General features: G+C 49.8%; 1 protein-coding gene across 5 annotated transcripts in view; it reads right to left on the bottom strand.

Annotated features, from left to right (window-relative positions):
• Window positions 1–172: 172 nt before the first annotated feature.
• Window positions 173–19,788, bottom strand: part of CELF5 (CUGBP Elav-like family member 5) — a 28,009-nt gene continuing 8,393 nt past the window's right edge. Inside the window, exons 1-12 of one of the 5 annotated variants that reach the window (XM_071728039.1) lie at window positions 19,380–19,456; window positions 17,463–17,511; window positions 11,850–11,978; window positions 11,193–11,272; window positions 9,892–10,038; window positions 5,666–5,810; window positions 4,991–5,137; window positions 4,723–4,785; window positions 4,553–4,636; window positions 3,507–3,650; window positions 3,241–3,405; window positions 173–2,261 (exon numbers count right to left, since the gene is read on the bottom strand). In XM_071728039.1, the coding sequence (XP_071584140.1) occupies window positions 3,278–3,405; window positions 3,507–3,650; window positions 4,553–4,636; window positions 4,723–4,785; window positions 4,991–5,137; window positions 5,666–5,810; window positions 9,892–10,038; window positions 11,193–11,272; window positions 11,850–11,978; window positions 17,463–17,511 (1,116 nt within the window). In that variant the 5' untranslated portion in view covers window positions 19,380–19,456 and the 3' untranslated portion in view covers window positions 173–2,261; window positions 3,241–3,277. Of the gene's footprint in view, window positions 2,262–3,240; window positions 3,406–3,506; window positions 3,651–4,552; window positions 4,637–4,722; window positions 4,786–4,990; window positions 5,138–5,665; window positions 5,811–9,891; window positions 10,039–11,192; window positions 11,273–11,849; window positions 11,979–17,459; window positions 17,512–19,379; window positions 19,457–19,788 lie in introns of those variants that run through there. The other 4 variants (XM_071728034.1, XM_071728035.1, XM_071728037.1 and 1 more) reach the window with 4 other exon arrangements.

Genomic DNA, 19,788 nt, shown 5'->3' with positions numbered 1-19,788 from the left:
GTGACTGATAAAGATTGATTCTACCAAGGGGCTCTCAGGAGAACCAGTTTTGTTCTCTCAGATGTGAGCAGAGGACACAGAAGTTCTCAGAAGATGTCTGGGATCTGCAGACAAGAGCTATTTGGTGATTGTCTTAAAGTGCAGGTAACACCTGAAGTAAAAAAAGCCTCTGTTACTTAGCAAGTAAAACTTTTATTAAATAAATTTAAGTTGTTTTTTTTTTTTTTTTTAACCAGAGAGGAATTTGACATTGATGACGCTTATATAGCAGCTGAAACATTACCCAGTCACATCAGTAACTGTGAAGGAAGAAACTGTAAATGTCTGTTTAAACCAACTTGAGCAAGAATTTCCAAAGTCCTTTGTTTCCCATTTTACACTTGTTGGTCCTTTTTTTTTTTTTTTTTTTTTTTCCTTTTTTTTTTTTTGTTCAAAATTAGATTAAGTTTAAACTTCATGAAATTACTTGTAGCAGAAATAAAGTACATTATACAAATCACATACATAATAGATGTTAAGTATAAAAATGGTATTTACAATAAGTAAACATGGACTATAGAAACACACAGACTCACACAGCTTCATCCATCTTTCAGGTACTCTCAGCATCAAATACAGAGGAGGGGTTGAGGAGATGTGCAGGTCCTTGAGGAACTGTTCCACAAACATCTGAACAAAGGGGAACTGGAGGAGAATTGGCTGAGGTTCTTTCAAGTGCCTCTACCTGGGTCCAGCATCACTTGCAGCAACCTCTCTCCTCCCAGCCCTCTGTCCATGTTGGAATGCAGACACACACACACACACACACACACACACACACACACACAAAGAGGATGTTCTGGTATCTAATCAACCTCTGGAATACTGAAACTAATAATTTAGAAGGTTGTGCAGTTGGTTGGGTTGGTTGTTTTGTTTTTCTTTCCATTCCTTATTTTGGTAGAAACTTTAAGAGGGTATGTCAAGCTCTGAACTATGTCCTGTGCTGAAGTGTACACATATATACAGCTGTATCTATATATGCTGCAGAACAGACAATCTGTCCCTTGAAAGGGGAAGTGAGGAAAAAAAAGCAAACCAAAAAACCAGAATGCAACGCTCATTCATCATACAGTCCTTGTGTCTGCTTGGGGAAGCTTTGCAGAGGGTGTAGGAGGCAAGTCCTCTTGCTAAATTCAGACAGAAAAATGTCCCTTTTTCTCTGGGAATCAGAACTGCCCAGAAACCAGTGCTGGAGGCAGGCTGCTGTCACTCAGTTTTGGAGACTGCATCTGCTCACACTCTCTCATCTTCTCTTGCCTTGATCAAGAAATGCTCCATTACCACAGAGAGCTATGAAACACAGATCTGCACCACAAGTGGGGAAGCAGCAGAGTTCTTGTGGGTAAAGGGACTGTTTTCCTGTGCTTTCAGCCTAATCGAGGAGTGTTCAGGATAGGCTTTGGCACCAAACTCCAGGAGCTTTGTCTGCAGAAGCCCTTGGAAAGTTAAGACTGAGAACTCATGAGATCCTTAGCCAGGCTGAGGCCAAGGCCAGTGGATGAGTGACTCGAGCTGTGCCCTAGTTCTGGAGGTACGAAGGTCTCTAGGTCTCTGTCTCCTTGCTTCTTGCTAACACTGAGCAGAGAGATGTGCTCTGTCCCTTGCTCTTTGTCCATCCAAGCATCCTCTCAAAATATTCAGGCCTATCTGCAGTGCTTGCTGAGAAGACACTGTTGAAAAGGTAAACCCTTAACTTCCAATCCCTCTTGCAAGGAGTTAAGTCTCTGAATGAAAAAGTTTGGTCCTGTGAGCCACTTTAAAAAAAAATAGAGACTACATATATATATATATTATATATGCATATATATATATATATATTTGTCTATGAAAGATCCAGGAGTCAGGGCAGGAGGGAGCTATGTTTCCATACATCACTGCAGTAACCTAGAGACACACGAGTGGATTTTCTTGGTCCATGTACTCCAGGCATGCCCCAAGAAGAAAAGCTTCAGGTCCCCAGGGCTGCTGGTTTTCTGGTCCCTTTGCTATGCACCACATTACCAGCATATCTGAGTCCATCGTGGCAAGAATCTTCTGCTGGGCAGATATTGAGCCTTCTCTTAATTTCATGTTTAGGGAAGGAGGGTGGAAGGAGAGTGGGATGGGGAGGTGGGGAGCAGAGGAAGGAAAGGGGTGGTGTCAAAAGAGCTGATAATTTATTGGCCTCTCCGTAAATCAACCTGAAGCAGAAATTCTTCCTCTCTGGACTTTCCCTTCACCTGAATAGAAAGGGAGGAGGGATGGAATGGGGGGATTAGGATGACATCTGTGCAAACCTCAGGCTTTTGAGCTGCTGTTGCCTAGGTGTGGAGAAAGACCATCCTGTTCAGAAGAGACCAAACCCAGCCCTTCCTTGTTCCCAGTCTGTTGGCTGATAGAAGCTGTCTCTGACAGCCAGTTCTCGAGGCAGGCACCTCTTCTGCTCTCACCTTTTTTGTGCTTTTCTGTGATCCTTCTGAACCACTTGACTGTCCCTTCTTACCCAGCAAAGCATTCTCTGCAGACTAATTTCAGGGCACATGTAATAACTGAAAACAAAACTATTTGGTTTTAAAACCCTTTTAGGAAGATGAATGCTTTATGGGAGCTGTCAGAAAGTAGACTGAAACCTTGCTTAGACCACAGGCAGGTAATTTGGATCCATCTGCCTGTCAGGGCCCTGAGTGCACTGCAAGGCCTTAATGGTCTTGCCCAGTCCCATCTCTGGCTTCTGTCCACACACTGCCCATAAACCCAGGAGTCTCCTTACAGCTCAGCCCTGTACCTTTACTCCTTGTCTGATCTGTGTCACAGAAGTGCCAGCCTCCACCTGTCCATGGACCCATCCCTGTCCATAGATCTTACTTTCTGGACTCCAATCCTTGGACTGTCTTCCTATCCTGATGTCAGATTCATTTATTCCTCTCATTATAGACCTGCCTGGCAATCACTGGACTGTCTGGTGCTGTTTACATTCACCAGACCTGACCCTGATCTGGACCTGCAGATGGACTCTCTGGCTTGTCCCTGGGCCTGCCTCACAGCCACAGATTTGCCTGATTTGGTTGAGGCTGGCCATCACCTCCAGGCCTGCCTCAGTCTGCTTCCTCAGGTGCCCTGCTAACTGGGCTACTGAATTCAGCTCCTGGTAGCCAGACCTTGCTGCCCCAACTCTGGCCAGCACTGTGTAGAACTGTGCAGTGGTGGTGGCAGCTTTACCTGTGTTGCAGAAGCAACTCCTGCTTGCTCCCTGCTGTCAGTAGGGATGGTTTGCATCCTTGGGTCGTTTTAACTGCACCTTCAAACGTTTCATGCCAATCTGGAAGCCATTCATGGCTTGGATAGCAGTCTGTGCACTGGCTGGGTTGTCAAAGCTTACAAAACCTGAAGGACAGGACACAGGCAGGGACAGTAAAGCCAGTGCTGGTGCCATGCCCAATGCACCAGTGTCCTTGCTTCCCTTGCCCACTGGCACCAGCACTCACCAAAACACTTGCTCTGGTTGGTGGCACGATCCATGAATACCTTGGAAGAAATGATATTGCCAAAGGGCAGGAACATCTGCATCAACTCATTGTCTCCAAACTCCTGAGGGAGATGGTAGATGAAAAGATTGCAGCCTTCAGGACCTGCAGGCACGGGGAGGGACAAAACAGAGAACCCCCAAAGGGAAGGGTAAAAGGGCTTAACTCAGAGCACAGCACTGGAGAACCCCAGCACTGCTTCCTTCTGTCTTGACCTCCCCTTGATTGTCTCTCAGTCATTGGTCCCTGGAAGGTTCTGAGGGCTCTCTAAGAGCAGCTGGGAGGCAATACACAGAGCCAGAGTGTCAGGAGAGCAGGTTCACTTTCACAGATTGCCCATTTTCCTCATGGGGTGCTGGACACAGTAACTCCTGAGCTTCTGCATGCTGTTTTGCTAGAAATAACTTAGCTGAGGTGACAGATCCTTGCTCATAGCTCTTCCAGTCCTAAAAATTCCCTTCTCACAGATATGCAGTAGCTGCCTTCAGCTCATCCTGGAAATCTTAAAATTGCTACACATCTGCTTTATGGGCTGACCTGGTCCTCCCACTCCTTCACTTGCTCCCTGTAAACCTGATGAGCACACAGAGCTTTTGCCCTGCTGACACTTGCTGTATAAAGCAGGAGCAGACAAAGAATGCTTTGCTTACATATTCTGTCCAGACCAGTTTTGAAATAAAATATAAAACAAAGTCATGAGGTTGGAATGCTGAAGAGAGAGGAGAGTATGTTAGAGAGGCTGGTTTGACTGTTCCACCAATGTTGTTCTGGCATCAGCAAAGACGGGGAGGAAGTGCTGTGTTAGCAAGCATCCTCTGAACCCTTCTGGTTCCCTCAGTGCAGACACATGGTTGGTTCTGTAACAGCTCCAATACTAATGGTTAGGAGTGGACAAAGATTAGTGCCATCTCCTCTCTGTTGGTTCTGTGGTGCAGAAGATGAGCTACACAAACACCCACCACCTCCCTTCCCTACCAGACACACAATATTCCCACCATGATCCTCACCTTCTCGTTGCTGCTGCTGCAGAATGGGAGGTGGCTGTGGGATGCTCTGGGCAATGGGGGCAATGGTGGTGCTTGGATATACAGCTGTATTCCAAGGAGACAGAACAAACTGTTTACCTGACATCTGGTCAGTCACACAAGAGCCTGAGGGAGACAAGGGAAGCTGGTACCTGCATACTGCTGAACTCCTGTGAAGGCTGGGTGCAAAGACTCTGCTACTGAAGGGCTCTGGGCTGCAGAGAACATAAAAACACAGCAAATGGAATCACTCGTGTTCTGTCTCTCTCCCCCCACCCTCCCCATCAAGTGAGTCTCAGTGTCTGGCCAGTAGGGAGCTACAGGAAGTATTCTGTGTGGGGAATTCAGAAAAGCAGAGCTAATTGCAGTTCCTGAGGTCTCTGGATGCTGGTTGGTTTTTTTTTTTTCAGCTCTCCATACCTGAGTATGGCACAAGGCCATTGGTGTAAACTGTTTCCAAGGTTGGATGCCCATTTGGGAATGGTACCACTCCAGTGAAGCCATTTGAAACAGGTGCCACCAGTCCTGGCATAGCTGCTGTTCCCAGGAGAGGTGGTGAATGGAGCCCTGCAGAGCAAGAAGAGAGGACATCCCATGACAGCTGAGGTGCCACCAAGCCTGCACTTATCCTGCCATCTGCCTGGCACGGCTGCTACATATGAAGCTATTTTGTCTTCTAGGTGGTGCTTGTAGAGCACCCAGCATGGCACAGCCCTGTTCCTGACAGGTGCTGCAGAGCAGGACACATTATTGCTGATACACGTGGGAATTCATGAACAAAAGCACTGCTATAGTCAGGTGCAATCCTGGGAATCCGGCCCTCCCTTATGAAAGGGAAAAACTGCACCAAAGAACAGCAGTTGGGGAAGAGAACGTGCACTGAACACGTGAGAGTGCTGGGGACACTGCAGAAATGTCTGCAGGACCCCAGACTGCTGTCCTGAGGTGCTGCGTGGCCAGGAGAGCAGAGCCTAATCCAGATGCTGAGCCTAGAGGAACGTGAGAGCCGATTTACCTGTAGGAGCACCATGCTGAGGCATGAGTTTTGTTGGCAGTGAAGGACTTGATGTGTCCTGGCCCACACCGGGCCCTCACCTGACGCTGGTGTGAGCGGAGCAGCTGGCAGCCCGTTGAGGCTGACGGCACCGATCTGCTGGATGTGGCACGGGGAGAAGGCGACTCCGGGGCTCAGGTAGCTGCCATGGGAGCTGGAGAGAACCGTCGTCTGCTGCTGCATCAGCTGCAAGGCAGGACCAGGCCATCAGGGGGGCCCTGTCTGGCTGCTCGGGGCCAAGTCCGGCTCAGCCTTTCCCCCACCTCACCCCGAGGCTGCCGGGGCCCGATTGCCACCAGGGCCTTATTGCAGCTCGGGGAGGCCGCAAGGCTCGGTTCTGGTTCTGGTTCTGCCTCACCGCTGCCTGGAGCCAGGGACAAACCCAGAGCTTCGGCCTTGTCACCCCCATCCTCCCCCCAGCCACCACCGGTGCCTGTCCCGGGGCTCGCCGAGGTTCGGCCACCTCGGAAGCCCCCGCACTCCCCGCTCTCCGTGCCCAGGGGTCCTCGAGGTGTGCCCGGAGCTCCTGGGGGTCACTTTTCAGACTCAGGGGCTGCACATGCTGAGGTGGTTCGGTTCGGTTCTGTTCGGGGGTCTGCCGGTCCGGGTCTGGCCATGCACGGAAGCCCAGAAGAGCCACCTGCAGCCGGGCCCAGAGCCGGGCAGCTCCCACCCACCCCGGGCTCTTCGCAGGCCTGGAGGGGGCTTTGGTCCCTCAGCTCTGCCCCATGGGGACGGGATGGGCAGGGCAGGGCTGTGCTCACCCTGCCAGGCACAGCCCTGACATTTCCTACCCCCAGCTCCTCCGGCAGTGTCAGGTAGGAAATGACAACAGCTGTGCACTGAGGAATGGGGTCCAAATCCCTCTTTGGGGCTATCCGTGCTGCTGAGAGACACACAGGGGTCATTCTGGTACATGCCCAGCTCTTAAGAGTCATGGAATTAAAGAAAGTGAAGGGTTGGAAGGGACCTTGAGAGATCCTGGAGTGCAAACCACCCCCGCAGAGCAGGGTCACCTGCAGGAGGTGACACAGGGACACATCCAGGTGGGCTTTGGATGTCTCCAGGGAGGAGACTCCACAACCTCCCTGGGCAGCCTGGGTCAGGGCTCTGTCACCCCCACAGGGAAAAAAAGTCTTCCTTATATATCTACAGAACCATTTCTGCTCCAGTTTGTAACCATTGCCCCTTGTCCTGCTGGGGAATGCTTCCCCCCCTGTGCCTCATCACCCCCAGAGCTCACCCTGAGGTGGGGGATGCTGGCTCCTCGAGGTCCCACAGGACATGTGGCTATGCCAAGATGCAGAGTACAAAAAGAAGGGGTGTTGGGTGGGAAGCTAAGTTGGGAGGAGCCTTAGGAGGAAGAAAAAAAATCCTTCTAGTTCTATTTGGCCATCAGTTAGTGCTCTGGAGCATAAGATGAAATCAGACTGCACTCCAAGTGCAGTATCCAACAAAGATGCAAAATTACCAGGCTCTTTTGTAAGCCTTGTCTTCACCATCAAGCAAAGGGAACAGGGAAGGAACAGCTCTCTGGAAACAACCCCATTCCACAGGCCTGAGCAGTGCTGAGCAGTGGCATGTGGAAAAACCCCAGAAAAACACAACCCTCCTTCCATTAACTCCAACCATATCCCACTGTCAGCAACACAAACAGACACCTCTCAAGTAACCTGCCTGATCCACAACTGGCTGAGTCAGTAAAGCACTTTGGCCCAGGTGCCAGCTGGAGAACAGTAACTCTGAAAAATTCATGGCTTGCTAAACATTCTCTCAGTTTCCTCCACACAGAAGCTGATTAGAGGTGTTGCATAAAAAGAAGACAAAATGCCTGATTTTATGGCATTGCCATCTCTGTAAGCTGGCACAAGCAAAGGAGCTTGCACCAAACTAGCATTCTGAAATTGTATTCATCACTTAAATGAAAATATCATAACAAACAATAAGAGCAGAAAGAAAAGGGGAGTGTATGAACAATGTTTTGTGTTTAGAACTGACTTATGAAACACAACAAATATTCCAGCATCATAAGCAGTTAGTAGATTGCAATGGCTGCTTTTTTAAAACTTCAGGCCTCTTTTGTATTGAGAGATTACTGGTTTTTCAGCTGGCAATCAGTTTCTATCTGAACTAATCACTGAATTCAACTTGTTGAATAAACTGAAACGAAGATGATACTCACTTTTCACTTGCAGAAGAGGCACCTATGATCACAAAGCCTGGTTTAAGCACTGAAATAAACTGCTGCTACATGCTTAGCCAGTTATATTTCCCAGATAAGTATGGCAATTTTTCTTAAAAACTGTATCAGCTAACACGTACTGCTTGACTATTTTTAATATCTTATGTTGTATATTTTAATATGTCATAATACGTTTTAGACCTAACATAGCTTGTGATCATTTGAGATAATTTTTGAAGGAAATAGAAAACACCCAACTGAAAATAAAACAAACAAAAAAACCCAAACAAACAACCAAAAAAAAATGCACAAAACAAAAAACCCACATAAAAAACAAACAACAGGCTCCCCACTTCTTCCTAGGACATGGACTCTGGGGACTGCTTTGGCTTAACAAGGCAGCAAGTCCCATGGGGACAGGAAAATAGAGTTGTTGGCACATTAAATTGTGGACCAATGCCTGTGACACCTCTGTTCAGCCAAGGAACACTCACACTTCTCAGTCTGATCCAGCCACATCCACAATTTTTAACTGCATGTCCTGGGCCTCTGTGAAACCTTGGGTGCAGAATCTACTTCTCCAAGCCCTGCACCTTGCAAGCACGAACTGTGTCGGGGTTCCCTTGAGCCCTGACCTACCAGAGGTCCCAGCTCTCCAGAGCTGCCCATGACAGGACATTTGGAGGTGCTTTAAGGAGATTAAGCAAGGAAATCCCTTCCCTTTTGTCCCCACTTCACGAGATATTAGATGGCAATTCAAAGGGTTGATACCCTTTCCCTCTGGTGCAGAAACTGGCCAGGATCTCTGCTCTGGGAGAAGGGAGTACAAAGACTGGGATGACTTAAGAGACAAAACAATCAGGTGTGAGGTCAGTGCCTCAGAAAGAAAGGGAGAACTGAAATCAGAGAACAGGAAAAGGAGGAAAAAGCCTGAAAGAGTGGGAGACGGGCTGAGCTTTGAGTAAAGGGGAAAGCCAAAGCACAGAGCAGGAAGGTAAGTGAAGAATCAGAGGCAAAGCAACAAATTTACAGACACAACTGAGGAGAAAGAAGATGCAGATAAGCAATGAGCACAACCTGCTCTCCTTCCTTGCACATCCTGGACCACAGGCTAATAAAGGACTTTCTGCCAAAATAACCTCACTGTGTAGTTCACTTCTGCCTCCTTCACCATCACACTATGTCCAAATTACCACATCTCCATGACAGCAGAAGAGACACCAAAATTATAATCTTGTGCTAACTTTTAATAATAGTATCAACTTCTGAGTTCTTTGTTTGATGTGAGCATCTTGCTAGGGACAGACCTAAAACTGACAGAAGACCCAAAAGATGCTCCACCACAGCTAATAAGGGACTTTGTTGAATTTGGGACCTACCTCAAACATCAATGGTAATCACTACCATCACTCCAGTGAAGTTTTCCTGCTAAGATCCCAAGCACAGCCAGTCCTGCTGGAGGAGGGCAGGCTGCTGAAGCACCTCTGCTACCCACTGCTCCCTGTCCTGCATCCTGCAAGCCCCACATCCACACCAGCCAAGGGAGAAAATGCTGGGAGACAAAGACAGCTCTGGGGGAATTAGGGTCCTCCTGAGAATTTCAGCAGAGAAATAAACACATAAAGCTGGGCCCAGGACTCTCACGGTGCTCCAAGAAAAGAGACACACACACATATCTATAATTTTTGCTAAAGACCCAGAGGAAAGAGTTTACAAGTTGGCAGACTGCCAAGTCTGGCAGACAGCACCCAGGAATCATGGCTCTGAGCTGTCCCCAAAACAAGGCAGAAAGACACTGGGGTCATGTTTAACCTGTTCTCAGACACTTCCACCAGTCTACATCACATCAGAGAAATCCACCCTCATGTTGAGAAGGTCCCAGCTCTCTCCTGTCACCCCCTTCCAGGCGAGAAATACACCAAGACTGGGCTGCTGACTGGAGAAACTGAAGCCAGGAGCAACTCCCAGGTGCCAGGCAGCTTTCAGGCATTTCTTAGAGCCCCGCTGGGGGTCTGTGAGCCAGGTGTGGTGTTGCCCCCAGCCTGCAGCACAGCCTTTCCCCACACAGACACACGAGATACTCACAGCCTGCGCATAGGCGCTGTATGGGCTGAACGGCAAGGTGAGAGATGGAGTGAGTATCCCCAGCTGCCCCACCATTTGCTGCATACGTCGCAGGGTCCTCTCCTTATCTGTGTCAGCAAACTTCACCACTAGACTGGAGGAGGCACCCTAGGCACAGAGAGAGGAGACAGAGACAGGAGGCAAGGGGAGAAGAGGCCACGGGACAGCCAGAGTCAGCAGTCAGGCAAGGTGGGACGGGGCAGAACCGCCAGCAGAGAGGAGTGGGAAGAGAGGCAGAAGAGCAAATATTGGGGTGAAAGTGCTGGGGAGCTGTCTGGAACATGGGCTGTGCCCTTCACCGTCCATCTCTCCATCCAACCCTTCCCTCTCCCCCACTCCCCTCACACCCTGGGCCTCGCAGAGCTGCACAAGTGGGTGCACACATCCCTGGCTGCATTCACCAGGTGATGGGGCAGCCAGGAACACCCAGAACATTATCAACCACAAGCACCTTCTTTTCACCACCATGAGCTTGGCTGGACAGGCAGAGCAGTTCCTGGCAGCTGGAAACACCCACGCTGCAGCAATGCTCACAAGGTGCCCCAGCTCAGGTTAGAGATTGTGAGAGATGAGATCACAACTACAGCTCTACTCGCACAAGAAGGCACAGCTGCAGCTACACAACCCCACAGAGTGCACAAAGTGTTTCCATCCACACCCAGCCTGCCCCAAAATCTACTGCCTAAGTAAGAGAAGGGGAGGGGGTGTCCTCAGACACTGGGGTCCTGACTGCTGACCCTGCTGAATTGGGAGCGTGCACCTTGCTCAGTTTTTAACTCCTCCAGGTAGCTGTCCCGACACACTCATGGCCTGGTTCTTGGGTCTCTTTTATTGAGCCTTTAGAGCTGATAAGTGCTGTCACTGCCAGTCTGAACAGACACAGACACACAGGAGACAGGATGGTTCCTAAAGGCAAGAGCACAGATGTGCACACACACACACACACACACACATACACCATACACACACACCATACACACACACACAGACACACACACACCATACACACACACACCACACACACACACACACACACACACCATACACAAACACACAAACACACACACACACACACACACACACCACACACACACACACCATACACACACACACACACACACACACACACACACACTCCCCACCCCCACAGCCACACGTGCTGGAAACTGCATCTGAAGCTGTCATTGTTGTGACCAACGAGGGGAGGTCCCTGCAGGGGAAGAGGATTGGGGAGAGGTTTGGTACCCTGGCCTCATACTCACGGGCATTGTCTGGCTGCCATGGAGTGCGTGGATTGCTGCCTGAGCCTCTGTGTGAGATGAGAACTTTACAAAAGCACAGCCTGGAAAGGGACAGAAAAAGCACAGGAGATTGCAGTGACAGGACTGCTATGAAAGTGCCCATTGTATCATCACACAAGAGACAGTATGTGGATGGCAGAGAGAGCAAAGGAAAAGTAACCCAAGAAAACGGGGAACAAAAAGGAGGACCTATCCCAAAGTCATCTATCCTGGAAAAAACAGGAAGGGTCTCCAATTGTCACTGCAGTGATACACCTGATAGATGATGTCACCATGGCCACCCTTGCCCCTGATTATCTCTTCTCCAAATTCTCTCTGGACTCCTATTAAAAAATATTTCAAACTGCAGAATCAGACTGAGCCAACAGGCCCACGAGTGATCCTCATCATTCAGCTCCTCATCCTGCTCCCCATCCTGTTCCAGTCTGCCCATCTTCCCCCAACCTCTCCTTCCAGCAGTCAACTCTTCGTGCTCCCTATGCCTGGCTGTGACCCAGGGTCCCATAAAGATGGGATGGGGGAATTAAGTTCCCCAGGAGAAAGGAGGCCCAGGTGGTGAGGCAGGTGTGCACTGCCTGAAGAGCAGGGAGAAAGGGGACAAGACAGAGGGGTTCACACCTTTGCTGTTACCATCAGGTCCACGGAGCACTGTACATTCATCAATGACCCCAAATGGTTCAAAGAGCCGGAGCACGTCATCCTCAGACTGCTGCTTATTTAACATGCCCACAAAGAGCTTCCTGTCCCCTAGGGGCAAACACAGAAACATCAACCTTCTATGAGGCTCGGAGTCCAAAGCTGGACACAGGGACACTTAAGCACAAAGCAGCCTAGTGTTGAAAACATGCCTGGCATGGAAATGATTTGCTGTTGGCTGAAATGCTTCCAGGGGGGAGTGTGCAGGGTCCTCCCAAGCTCCTCACACCTGCAGAGGTTTCAGTGACTCCCCCGACCTTTACTCCCCAAAGGAAACAAAGAGATTAATCATTTCTATTCATAGAATAGAATATTGCCTCACCATAGGACCAGCCAAACGCAAGGCAGTTGAGTGAGGGCCAATAAACAGCCCCACAGTCCCCACTACTCCCTCTCTAGGATGATTTTGTATCTGGGCAACACTGGGGATGGGCTGGAAGGGTGGCCACCACCTCAAGGATTTGAGTTTAGCATCCTTCTGAGTTCGTTCATCCAAAGGAAGAAATGGGGATTATGGTTTTGTTGGGATAGCCAAGTGTGGTGTTGGGAACACAGCTGCATGGTGCTTTTTGCCCCTCTTTACCTCCACCAGTACCAGAGGCACCACCCAGTCGAGCTCAAATGGCAGCAGTGGTAGGGACAACATCCTTCCCTGACTGCTGTGAAGAGCTGTTAAACCAGCACAACATTAAAACCCTGCCCTAAACACCAATCTCAATTTTTGCAAGGAGATAGTTATGCCAGCTACAGAGTTAACCCACCTGCACTGCCCCAAACATGCATCAGGGAGACATGACCCATAGGGCTGAACCTGTCAGGATATGGCTTGGGAGGAGCACTGAGGGAGGACTCCTTATTGTTAGTGACAGGATCAGAGGGACTGGCTCCAAACTAAACCAATGCAATGTGACACATGTCAGGGAAAATAGCAATGAAGCTGCCACCCATTTGAGGGTGCAGTGACCTGAAAAACAACAGGTCTTGAAGCTAGAGCAGCAAAGCAGGCTGCAGGGGTGGTGGTGGGTATGGATGGCACATTACAGATTCATGCTGCAAGCAAAGTCCTCCTGTGCCAGCCCCTTCCTCTGCTCTCCTTGGCTCAGAGCATGGCTCCCACTCCAAGTCAGCAAAATGCCTGCTCCCCACACACTGGCAGCTGCAGGAACACGTGCAGGAAGGATGTGGATGGCATTAGCCCCTTACAGAGCAGCAGATTCACACACACAAGGTGAATGGGTGAGCACAGAGGCTCAGGTGTGCACAGGAACATGCTTGCACGTGGACCCAGCCCCAGCAGCTGCCTTCAGAAACAAAGTTCAGTGAGCACGAGGGACACACCAACAGATGCACCCTTCTTGCACCATGCAGACACCACAGGGAGCCACCCCACACAGCCCAAGCACAGACTCCTGCAGGCACAGCTCTCCACTAGGCACTAAATGTATGTACAACACAGATGCCACTTTGATCCACCACAGATAAAGGATTAAAAGTGCTGCATCTAGGGCTCTTACCCTGTCCCAAACAGATACTGCTGATTTATATCACTGGAAGTGGCTGAAACATATGGCCTCATGTCTTTTTTAAAGGCCAAATTTCCCAGCTTCCCCATTTTCACAAGTCCCTGAATAACTAAACCTCTGGCAATTTAATCCCTTTCCATTTTTGTTGTGAATTTTTCCGTTGCTCCCTACACCTACACATCAATGGCTGCATTTTGGAGACATCATTTCAGCTGGCTCCACCCAAAATTTGCTGCTCTGGCAATGCCCAATAACCCTCAGCCAAGACATGGGTGCTAATAAACCAGGTGCTGTACAGCTGCCTTCTTAGCAATAAGACAGACAGCATCTGCCCCTCCTCAAGCACCAGCTCAGAAGTGCTGCTGGGGAAACCATCCAACCACAGCACCTCGAGAAGGTGAGTGGAAAAAAAATGGGACTGGTCAGGAAGATATTTACTGAGAGCTGTAGAAGAGAATGGAAACTAAAGGAGCAGTAGGTCTGTGCTCCCATTAACATCACCTGGTGCTATATGTGATCCCAGTTTGGCTATGGGAGGGAACACTTGAGCCCTGCAGTGTCCCCTCTTCCTCCATCCTGAGTCTACACTGCAACTGCACCAGGCCTTATTTCAGATATGGGCACCATGCTGCAGCCTTGGCATTGCAAACACAGCAGGAGTTCCTCAAAAAAAAAACCAAACCAAACCATCAGCCAGCTGGAGAAACACTAATATTAGTCCTGAGTTTAGGTGGTGTAAAATAATCCTGTTCTTTGAACTAACATGCAAATAATTGTGGACTAAAACTTAACAGCCAGGAATGCACGCGATGGTCTTGCTCTTGGATTTTTCTTTACCCTTATTTGGGAGAGGTCCTCTGAAACACTGGATGCTAATCTTCATTCCTGCAGTTTCACTGCAAGTCTCCTGGTGTCTGACAGGGCTCATTTTGGAAGTCTGGTGTTTATGTGGGAATCTCAGCTTTTTTGAATTTGGAAAAAGAAAAATTGAGCTTTCTTGGCTATGCAGAACAGGTTAAAACTGTGACACCCTAGGGACTCAGGCTGTAAAAGCAAATATAGACACCTGTTGGCTTTGAACTTTTTCTGAATGCCCAGAACAGATCTATTATAAGGGAGCAAAGTCACTGACTACATAAGAGAAAGCTTTTTTTTCAATTACTTTAATTTCATACATCCCAAGAGTGCACAGAGGAGTTTGTTCCCCTAGGATGCCTCACTGGAAACCTGTGAACGGGCTCCTCTGCTGCTGACTTCTCTCCCTCCCCATGAGTTGGAGCCCAACCCATGATCCAGTGTCCCCTCACTTTGGGGACATTCCCCTGCCAGCACCCAGCTCACCTCATCTCTCCACAACAGAGCTAAAATGCTGCAAATCCCTTTCACCTGATGTCTGCTGTCACCGTGCTCACTGGGCTCTCCTGAGCAGGGCTGAAGGATCATCTCTCCCAGCTTGGAACAGCAAACCCTCCTGCTGACATTTTTCCTTCTTTCTCTCCAGCTCTTGTTTTTCACCCTCTGATTGGCAATTTCCAGTGCTGTCCAGCAATCAGGACAATTGTCTCTCTGACTGTTGAGTTGCCATGGAAACAGGCTCTGGGCACAGTCAGTCACCCAGGCAGCAGGAGGAAGACCAGAGCAGGTCACTGATGAAGATATGATGGGAACAAGTGAGAAGCTAAGGCTGAATGTTTCAGCCATGAGAGAGAGGAGTACACACAAGCCCTGGGCACTCATCACCCTTTAAACCCAGTGGAGGTGGATTTAGGTCATCTGGCCATCAGCTGGCACCAGGGAGAGTGAGGAAGAGTAGCTGGCTGTGTTTGGGACACAGAAAACTTCCTCGGGTCTGCAGAGAGCTTCCTTGCCTCCAAGGCAATGCTAATGGACTTGGGTTATCACAGCAGTACAGCAAAGTTCTCCAGGTTTCACTAAAAGCACAGACAAGAACCTCTGCCCCCTCACTCCATCTCCTCCTGGCACTCTCAGGCTCACAGAGGTGTGAGGGAAAGGAGGAAAGAGCTGACAAAGCCTGTGCCCCCTCTGAACTACTACAGGCATCATCTTTTTACTGGTGAACTTCTGCAGGGTGCAGTAACACTGAGCACTAGACTTCCCTATACAGCCACTACAGGACCTGGCCAAAACTGCCCCTTTGGCTCAAAAATTCACATCTCTCAGACCAGGAGACAAATTCTGATGCTTTTGTTTCATGTACTTAATTTGGGGTGCTCGCTTTGAGAGATGGCAGCCCCTGGAGAGCCTAAGGTTCCCCTCAAGGATGATGCAGAGCAGACTGTCACTGATGCATGCAGCTGTTCCCTTGATAAATTCTAGTCCAAGCAGTTCTGCCCTGACACAAATCTTTCTTTTACCTCCTGACAGTGTGGGGCTATTGCTTTAGGGAATGGCTCTTCCCATATCTGCAAGCTTGCTCAGCCACTTCTCTGACAAGTGGAGCATCACGAGAGAAACCTTTGGAAAGAGAAACCTGATTCAGACAAACATCGGGTATTGTCTTGCTGCTGCTTCTGCCTCAGGAAAAATTCCAGTTTGTCACGGATCCTGCAGGCTCTGAGATCTGCAGTGAAGCTGGAAGGAAGCTGCACACACACGGGGTAGGAGGGAAGCAGGTGTTGAGGCTGCTTTTCTCTCTTTCTCCATGGGAAGCTGAGCTGAGGCCACGCTGTCTGCAGTCATTAGAGACTGGGGCACAGAGTCCAGTGCCTTGACCAAAAGCTTGCCTCCAAATCAACATCTTTTGAACCTCTTGACTTATTTGCCTTCATTTGACAGAGGAACTGAGGTAACAGAAGTCCCAAAGCATTTTGTGAATCTACGTGGCTGTGTACAGAAGAGGATCCCTCGTCGTGCCCCACCAGCAAGGAGGATCATACAACCATCAAACACCCATCCATATAAATATTTAAACTATTATCTCATGTTCTTGCCAGTGCAATAATTGAAAGTCACTACAAACTGCTTGAAATTTAAAACAAAAGCCTTCCAAATCTAAACACAACATGCAGGATATGTTGCCTACAGGACAGACTCACACAAATTCTTCCCTCCCCACTACCAAACTGCTTTCAGAGGCAGCACAAACAGCACAAGGTACAGAGAGGCAGATGTAGGAATGGAGAAAAGAGGAAACAAAATCAGTAAGGCAAGGAAAAGCAGCAAAATTAATTCATACATTTGGAAAGGTCTGGACTTGTGAACCTTCACCACCTGGAGGAGGCAGCTCAGCTGCTGTCAGCTCCCCATTAATTTAACAGATTCTTCTCTTCCAGATCTTCCAGTCCTGAACTCTTCAGTACACACTGCTCTAACCAAGCTCTGCAGGCTGACAGGACCACCCTCTCAGACCTAAACCCAGGATATTTTCCCTTCAGACACCATTTTCTCCTCAAATGCTATTTTCTGCACCAGCACTTGGACTTTGACAGTGTGATGGGAGCTGGTGCAGGACTGAGAGTGGAGCAGCTGACAGCCCAACAGTGATGGGGGAGGCAGAGGAGGAGTGAGCTGCAGACAGGAGAATCAGCTGCAGAGCAGTGAGCTGAACAGGTTAAAAAGCCAGTGCTGCTGCAGGGATCTGGCTTTTATTGGCCTGATGGGGTGCAGGAACAAAGAAACCTCCTCCCCACTGCTTACATCCTCCAGGACCCCATAGGTCACACACCAAAGTGCACTCCTGCTTCAGTAACATCCTGGGGCAGACACTCAGGCTAAGAGTACCCTCAAAGGAAAGGAGAAAGGAGTGGCATTCACATCATTAGCCCTAAGACTTGAGGTAAATTCAGCTCCCTGCTGTGCCAAACTGATGCTCCCCATCAAAGTCTCTCTCTAGCCTCTCCTCCTGCCCTCTCAGATCCCTGCTGTACACAAACACCATTTCACACAGACTGCAAGGAGAGGAAGGCAGGTCAGGAGCCTGCATCTTTCACTGCTTGGTCCCCCTCTCAAGCACAGAGCTGCCCAAGAAGGAACAAGGAGAGATGACAACTACCTCCACGGCTCTCGCTGTCTGCAGGTTTCACTTGGATCGGGCGAGCCATCTGCAAGGAGAGAGAAATGCAGAGGATTAGAGCTTGGGCCATCTGCCTGGCACATGGTGCTGATGGCACTGGCACCAGGATGCCCCCTCCTGCCTGCTCTGGAGAGCAGAAGAGTGGCAGAAGGGAAGCAAGACATCATGATGGCAACCAGAACTCTTAGAGAAAAAACCACGTGGATTTCAGACTTCCCAAAAGGAATCCATGGTGCTTTTCCCTGTTCAGAGAACAACTCTCCTGGATATGCCCCCCATGCATAAACCTCTCCCATGCAGCAGGTGGCAAAGAAAGGACTTCAAGGAAGCAACTCATCCTCATGAGACTCAATCCCAGTGGCCTAAACTGGGATTATGCCTGGAAGCCCTTCCTGTGCTATGGGCACTTTCCAGATGAGACAGAAACTGCATTAAGTAACCCACAGCTTTAACTCTCTGATATAAAGTAAGGCAGAACTCTCACCTGCCAGAGGGATGCCTGTCCTGGGCTGCCCAGAAAGGGAGCTGACAAGCTGTAATCCCAGGCTAGCAGGATTCACCTGAGAACCTCCTTCAAAATCCTACAAGGCACATTTCCACATTCACACTACATCTCACTCCTTGTCTCTCAGCATCGTTCAGAGAGGCTGACAGTGACATTCATAATAAAAAATAATCAGCATATCACAGGTAAGACCTGTGCAGGTCCAGACACAGTCTGCCTCCTCTCTTAGGAAACACTCTCTCTTAGGAAAAACAGAAACAACAACAAAACAAAAAATGAAACCAAGCCATAAAAGCCAACAACTGAAAACTGTGTTCATAAGCCAGCATGCAGAGTTTGGTCTGCTCTCAGTCTCCAACTGGTGGCTGGGCCAGACTTGCCAGAAACCAGAGGTAGAACCCACACTCACAACAGCTGGAGGAAACCTGAAGTAACTTCACAGTTCACAGGACAGGGATGCCAAGAAGACCACGAGAGGCTGCTGTGGCATGGCTGTGAGCTGAGAGCTGGCTCTCACTGACTGCTCTGTGTCAGGCAGGATGAGCAGAAGCTGGGACCAGCATCAAGCATTTTACCACTCCCAGCCTCAGGGAGCACCATGGGGATGCTTGGAAGGCCAGAGGCTGACTGGCAGCTCCCCAAAGGGAGGCCAAGCTGCTGCCATGCTGCACCTCAGCAGGCAGTAGTGCCAACCCCAGTTTCATCTCTCAGGACTTGCTGTGTCATTTGGGGGAGAGGGAAAAGCTGAGGGTTGCTTTCCCACACTCAAAACAGTTGCATGGATTTACAGAGCTCCTAACACCCAACCCTGCTGAGCCCAGCACCTGCAGCACTGGCACCACCATCCTCTTGGTTCCCCCTGGAGCTGCCAAGGAGCAGCCACGGCCTCCAGCCCATGAGCCAAGTGGAACATGGGGCAGGGGTTCCAAAGGATGCAGCCAGACATTGCTCCAGAAAGCCTCAGGTTTCCTCCCTGGGAGGCAGTGTCTCCTCTGGCAAAATGCCTGTCCCAGCCAAGGCCTGGGGGTGTTCCAGCAGCAGGCAGGGCAGGAGGGGTCAGGCAGCCCAGATTCCTGCTTGGGAGGGAGGTCCCAGTGCAGAGCCAAGAGGGGCAGCTGCCCACCTCACCGGGCACTGCTCCTGCAGAGCTGAGGAACATCCTGGGTCCTATTCAGGGTGCAAAACCAGGATGAAGTTAAATGGATGGGGAGGAAGGTGGAGGGACAGACTCAGATCTCAGCTTCTGTGAGGCAAATACATCTGGGGAAAGGACAGAAGGAGGGATGCCACAGAAACCAAGAGCATCACCACCACCACCCCCCTCCCACGTGAGCACAGACCCCCCCAGGGATGCTGAGGGCTGGGGGGAGGTGAGGGAGAAGGTTAAGTACCTGAGGACATCTCCCTTTCCCCTACCCCAATAGGGCTGTCACTCCAGCTCCCAGCACCTAGGGTAAAGGAGGTGTTGCCATGGAAACAGTTATTCACCACGATGAACCTGACATTTGTGGTTACCATGGAAACCTGCTCTTTGGGGCATTCCCTCTGCTTTGCACAAAAGAGACATTTTGATATGATCTCTGGGGAGGGGGGGCCCCCTCTACCCATATGTCCACCCCCTTCCTTCCCTCCATCCCAGGAACTGCTAGGGAGCCACAGGGAGCCATGGCTGCCCCTGCCCACCCCAGGGGAGAGCACCCCAGGGTCACAACACCCACAGCAGGGCCAGGACAAGGTCCCTGCAAGACCAGAGAGGCTGCAGGGGTGACAGTGCCAGTGCCAGTGACATGGGTGAGCACT

This window comes from Heliangelus exortis, chromosome 28 (genome assembly GCF_036169615.1).
Source record: "Heliangelus exortis chromosome 28, bHelExo1.hap1, whole genome shotgun sequence".
In the NCBI taxonomy this organism is placed as follows: Eukaryota; Metazoa; Chordata; class Aves; order Apodiformes; family Trochilidae; genus Heliangelus; species Heliangelus exortis.
Note: the sequence above shows the minus strand (reverse complement) of the source record. Positions and strands in the feature narration are given on the sequence as shown.